Source organism: Armigeres subalbatus, chromosome 3, assembly GCF_024139115.2.
Source record: "Armigeres subalbatus isolate Guangzhou_Male chromosome 3, GZ_Asu_2, whole genome shotgun sequence".
NCBI classification, from domain to species: domain Eukaryota; kingdom Metazoa; phylum Arthropoda; class Insecta; order Diptera; family Culicidae; genus Armigeres; species Armigeres subalbatus.
Window position 1 is genome coordinate 275,421,401 of NC_085141.1, and position 6,615 is coordinate 275,428,015.

A 6,615-nucleotide genomic window follows, 5' to 3' on the forward strand; every position below is an offset into this window, starting at 1 on the left:
AAAATGCATTTTTTCCACTGCTTGTCATTTTATGTGACGTTTACTTTTATAATGTTTTATGCTCTCTCCAAAAACTAGAACTAATATGCCGACCAATGGTGGCTGTAGATCGAGAATCCATCAAAACTACACAGAGATATGGCTATTTCCGTAAAAACGGTTCCGGGAACATGATGAAATGATAACAGATCGGAATAATACAAATATGAGTATCTAACTTCATGGCTTTGCGAGACAATGATTACAGAAACATTTACAGAATGAGTCCACTGCCACCCTTATAGCAGGTTCCAAGGGCCTTCCAGGAGAACCATGCAAAAATGAGTGTCAAAATTCATGTTTTTCAAAGACAATGAATATAGGATATTTATTAAAAATACATTTTGAGGACTGTAAGACTCTCTGGTCAATTTGTAACTGGTTCCGGGTGTTCTGCGAAAGTGACATTTGTTCGGGGTGTATGGCCCATTAGAGTGATTCAAATTTTGGCTTTTTTGCTCCCCGATGCTAAAACGATTGCATTTGCCATTTTGATAATCCTCCTAAATTTTTAGCAAATTTGGATGTAATTTGATTGTGCACACGTCATTTGAAGTTTGCATGGAAATTACTGTGAAAATCGACCCTTATGTGAAAGATCGTTCCGTGAGGTTGCCCATGAACTATTTAATGGTAATCAACACGTTGACTACATAGAATACTTCCCAAGCTGAAAGGCAGTTGTTGTTGCGAAGCGATTTGTCGTTTGGAAGTCAAGTTATGGAGAAAACAAAAATGCTCATTATTGATATTGATGTTATTCTTTTACGTGTTAAATTGAATTTCCCACGATTCAGTATTTCCTTAATAACTTTTCTTGCAAGCATCAAAACGTTTCGCAACAAAGACGATCTGCTAGCTTGTTAAATTTCCTATGTTGTCAATGTAATCATATATTTTTAGAGTTTAATGGGAAGCGTTGGGAACGGTTTTCTACAAAAGTTACTGTTTTCATAGTGATTTTCATACAAACTTCAAACTGTTCGTGCTCACTCAAATTACATCCAAATTAGCTAAAAATTTGGGAGCTTCTGATTTTTAAGAGTTTAACGGTAAATCGCACATTGATAATTATATTACTCAAATGTCCAGGGAAAAAATAAGAATAATCTATATAATAAAAATAATTTGTTCAAGTATTTTGTAGAATAACGACTTTCAGGGGAAACAGTGTTTTTATGCACTTAAAAGCTCAAAAATCACTTTAACATGGTCAAAACGTGAACGGAACGAATCGCAATGTTCACAAGACTTGTAGAGCGCACCCAAAGCTTCCGTATAGAGGTTGTTGCGATAGTGTTCAGTGTTTATATCTTTTGTTAGATTTTTTTCAAAATTGAAAATAGCCCAAAAATACTAAATTGACTAGAGCCACCTCGAAATTTTATCCGAATTAGCTGAAAATTTGACAGGAGGCTTATTTTAGCATAAGAATTGTGATTCTGGGCTGACCGGTTGAATTTTTTGATACTTTTTGAAAACATGAAGAGGTCTAATAATCATGCAATAGCAGGCATAAATAGAACATTCAATTAATTACTATGGAAATGCTATAGAATACGTATATAGTAGACCAAGAACCTGTAGCAATGCAGAGCCATTGAAGATGAAGATATTACAGAAAAAAAACTTGAATATTTTTATACGAATGTTTGATTTTGGTATTCCATTATGAAAACGTTCCAATGTTGATTTGAGATTAAAACTTTGTTCATAAAATAGGAATATTGGATTTACATTTCGGGCTCATACGTTGGATTTGAGTATCGGATTGGAAAATCGTATTAAACGTAGGATTGAAATATTTTAATTAGGATGATTTTGAATATGGGAATTGATTACGAATGTTGGATACTGAATTGTAAAATTAGACTTGACTGTAATTTAAAAAAAAATGCGTGAAAAAACGATGTAAATAATTAATTATGAAAATCCCATGTCAATGTTTTTTCTTTTTTTTTGTGAGAGAAGAAGGGTGAGATATATTAGAAATTGGGAAATTCACTTCCAGCGTGCATTGATGACAGATATGCAAATATCATCCGTATAACAGTTCGGCTGTCAACATTGACTAGTGAATAGCAGGCCATGACTTTGCCTCTTTTTCCTCGTCCAGCACTCAGGGATCAAGGATTAGCTGGGATTCTGTTTCAGGCTCTCGAATCAAATGATACCATCAATCTAGGACCACCTTGACTGTAAAGTATGTGTCGATGTCGTCTGTCCTGGCGAACTATTTTGGTTTAGTTGAATTTTTCACAACTTTGTCTGACAATGATGCTTCAGGCGACGCGAAGCGGTTATTGGTGCAACGAGATATGTTTCTGCAATTGTTGATAGAAGGTACCAACTCTGCGTCTCAGAGGTCGTGGGCTATCTGCAGGAACAACCACATTTGATAGATCTTCTGCCAAAATTTGTCAAATATGGAAAGGTATTCATCACCATTTCGATATCTGCTGCTGCTGAGCGATCGTTTTCTGGGCTCCGAAGGTTGAAAAACTATAGAAGATCCAGTATGGGATAACAGCGACTGAATTTCATATCTCTACTGCAGTACTGCACAAGGGCATGGCGCAGAAATGCGGATGAAGTGGGTAATAAATTTAGTTCCATGAATAGAAAGAGAATAAAAAAATATGTATAAGCAGGGCCTAAGGTATCTAAAAATCGATTGTTGTGATGTTTTCCTTTCCCGAATTGAATAATTTCAAACCTCCCTGACCGCCCTCCCTTAAATTCAAGAAGGTGGCTCTTTTAAAAATGAAAATAAAAATAAATGAATAAATTGATAAAATCGAAAAACTCATTAGTTTTCAAAGACAGAAGAAGGAAATAAAATTTGTTCCGGCCTAATCATATTCGCGCTAGACTCAAAACCCACTTGAGTTAATTAAGAGTGATTGAGATTTTCCGACCGCCTACGATCAAATTAAATAAATTTTTCCAAAGATCCGAGAACTTTCAGCCACTGAATTTTTAAAAAATAGAGAGAATTCGTTCATAGGAGTAGCATTCATTGATACTTTTAAACCTTTTTATTTCTGTAACCACAAAAATAACATATGTATATAAACGTAAAGTTATTCAATTGAATTCATAAAGGCATAAACGTTTCTATGTAAAATCCAATCGTATTGTATAAATTAATGAAACTTATTCTTATTTTAACCAACATTGTTGTTAATAGTTATTTCGATACGGAAGACAAAGTGACAAAAAGTCTGATTTAAAATCTGATTAACGACACATACCAACGAATTTAGGATTGTTCCAAACAGAACAGTAGGTCGTGATATACAATAATGCGTTATCGCTCCCGTTTGTTGTAGTACCAAGGAAGGTTGTTTTTGTACTTGTTTCCTCATATTGCACGATTAGTAGTTTTTTTCAAGGAACAGCGAAAATGAAAGTAAAATAAAAAACTGAATATAACGTTAACAGGCAGGGCACTGGATCATATTCATTCACACATAATATTCATAATTCACGAACTACACAAATTGCCAAAACTTTAGAATGTGAATCAGAATTATACAAATTGTAAAATACCATATGAGAATGTCCAATTAGCTTGAAATCGACGTCATTAAACAAATAATTCGAACCGTACTTTTTCTAATCAAATATACATGTCGTGATAGCTTTCTCAATTGTCCTTTGAAGGAATTTATCAGCTAGATAGTCATGTCCAATCAAATTGTGTTTAGGATAATAACCCTGTGTGTAGTATCGAAATCGCCAATCATTGACAATTGTGAACCAGACAATGGAAAACCTGAGTGTGTAACCTCTTCCGTTCAAACTAGCAGATAAGAATCGAACTCCAAGAGACGAATATTGAGCAACACTAGCCTGAGCGAACCCATTTAGATATTAAGTGCTGAAGCGTGCAAATAAACCTATTTTACCTGAAAATTAAACGCTTGTTGGTTTTATTGCATTGGCGAGAAACGAGGCTTGAACAGTTTTTTGTTTGTTGAACGAAATTCGGAATCGATTGTGATCGGACTACACTTCTAAAACACACCCCATAGACCTCATGCTTTGTTTTCGGACTCGCACTGGGTAGGTTAGGATAGGATCTTCCGCAAGCATCAGACCGACAAGCGTTAAATTTTTGCTCTAAGACCTTACCAGCCTAGATCTAGTCGTAGAGTACTTTCCTAATTATTTGTCTTTTTCTCTATCTCTCTTTGTCTGTGTGTCTCGCTATTTTCTGTTCCCTGCCGTATCACGGGTGCAGTCGAGGTCGAGTAAAGTTCCCAAACAGGTCGAAGAATTGATCGATGAAAAGTGTAGGAACCTGAATAAAACAGGTGTCCCAAAGGGCAGTGCTTTGCACCTCGCCCAGTGGATGAAGGGGCAGCTAGACAAACAAGTAGTGGAGTCCGATCCAATCGATTCCGATCCAGAAGCGGCTATCGAAGAATGGTCAATTGAACAAGTGGCGAACCGATCGAAGGAGTTAAAATTGGTTGATACCGACGGAAATGTGTGCAAAGCGATGAACGGGGCAGGGTCGAACCTCAAGTTGACCGACGCTCATCTAGAGGATGGCTCTACGTACGATGGAGATGATGACAACCGAAGTGTGTCGAAAAGTACAACCTCCGATAGTCAGGTAAGTGAAGAAATGATGCTTTCTCAAATGTTCTCCAGAAATATGTTTTTTTCATCTAGATAACGGTTCGGTCGAGCCCCCTTAGCAATAAAGTAGATACCATATCAGTTTGTCGGCAGTGCCATAAAAACTGTAAAAGCCGCATGAACTCTCCAAGCAGTAACTCATTAACAGTACAACACAGCCAGACGTCATCCACGCGATGTTGCGTGTCTTCCTCGACGACTACCAGCAGTTTGAACAAGAGTGGAAACTCCAATAACAGTATTTCTTCCACAAGCACTCTAACGATTCTGAGCAAGTCGTCAGCGAGAGTGGAAGATGCAACCATTTTGCCAGAAACTCCAGATTCTGTTCATAAGACTTCACACAAACATTCGCCACCAGCAGCACTGAGCCTCAACAGTTATAAGTCCAAGTGCCAAACGCCCTGTCACTGCAAATGTACTCCGAAAGACTTCGAGAAGACCACCATCAGCCCCGACGAGGTGCTTCACGAACGCGTCAAAATATTGAAGAATGTCAACGAAGTTAACGCCAATACAGGTTCCCCTAAGCTCAACGGACACCGAACCGTCATGCATGAGCTACGAACTAGCAGATGTGATAGTAGCAAATGTGATCCCATCGATAACAATAATGTCGAGGATTGGTCGCTGATGTTGATCGGTCTAGCCCAAATAAACCCAGCAGCATCACTCGTTCGCATGGATCCTTTCGAAGCCGTACCTACCATTTCGGTGGTCCCACCAACACCGGATGCACTGAACAGCAACAACCACAGACAACCAATGTCCTTAAACTGGACCGACTCCAATCGCCTACAACTGGGAATGATTAACGAAGATAATGGACTAGAAAATGACGAGTATTCTCCGGACAACTCTCCCGAAGACGAAGTAGCTGAAACCCCGTACCGTGCACTTAACACGGGAATGAAGCGGTATGGCACCCTGTCTAGTTTGGAAAGAGTGCCATCCGACGAAACCGACAAAACCTACAATTCTTCCGAGGATGATTCCGAGAATGGTAAGACCGATTATGTAGTGCAAACTCCATTTTATCTTACGCGCATTCCCTCTAATCCTCAAGATATCAAAATCGTTACCAAAGAGGTGTACGACGACAACGCTCAAACATTTCTCAACTGGACGGCACGGGCTGGTAGCTTCATTGAGGAATCCCGAGCCTTCATTGATCGATATCTAGGCCGGGGCAACACAGCCGACGAGGACAATAAGGACGATCTGGATGTCGAGGAAGACATCATCGAAGGCGAAACGTCGGTAACCTCCGGCGAGGAAGTGTGGGGCACTCCAACGAGTGGAGGCGAAAACGATGACATGCAAATCTTCGGCAGCATCGAACAGACGCATTCGGTAATTATCTGTCCAGCTCTGACTGCTCGTTATAGATTGTAATAATGATTTTTAAATGATAGTCCCCTACCAAGTCCTCATCGTCTTACACCGGAGATGACGATACCGAACTGATGATGGATGAACTGTTAATGGCACCACCGATGACTGCCAGCGCAGTTCGAGGGCTGTTGCCAAGGTACCTGTAGCTCGTTCGTTTAGTAGATTTAGTTTGTAGATAGGAAAAAAGAAATAGCTCTAGTTTCCTAGAATCTAGAACGATTTCGATAAAGTTATCAGTTTGATGCTAGGCATAGTGATAGCCCAGTATTAGTTTTCTAGTTTAGAATAGATAGGACAATGGCTCATTATCCAATCGTTCCTTTCTTTCTTTGTGTTGGTTGATTTTATTTCTGTTGTTTGCCGAACCAATATTTATTGTAAATTTAGACGAAAGCTAGAACCACTGTTCGAAGAGGAGAGCGAAAGCTGCGAAGAATCGGACGACGACAGTAAGCCACTGAATGGGCGCGAAAATCAGGTAGGATGTGATAAATACGGCTTGTAATGCTGAAAGTTTGGTTTTCGGTCTCC

General features: G+C 38.9%; 1 protein-coding gene across 1 annotated transcript in view; it reads left to right on the top strand.

Moving 5' to 3' along the window:
- The window catches only part of LOC134222479 (uncharacterized), a 276,614-nt gene that overhangs the window by 194,493 nt on the left and 75,506 nt on the right, over window positions 1–6,615 (top strand). Inside the window, exons 19-24 of the mRNA XM_062701631.1 lie at window positions 4,077–4,107; window positions 4,286–4,663; window positions 4,723–5,692; window positions 5,756–6,042; window positions 6,105–6,220; window positions 6,472–6,562. Coding sequence (XP_062557615.1) covers window positions 4,077–4,107; window positions 4,286–4,663; window positions 4,723–5,692; window positions 5,756–6,042; window positions 6,105–6,220; window positions 6,472–6,562 — 1,873 coding nt within the window. The remainder of the gene's footprint in view (window positions 1–4,076; window positions 4,108–4,285; window positions 4,664–4,722; window positions 5,693–5,755; window positions 6,043–6,104; window positions 6,221–6,471; window positions 6,563–6,615) is intronic.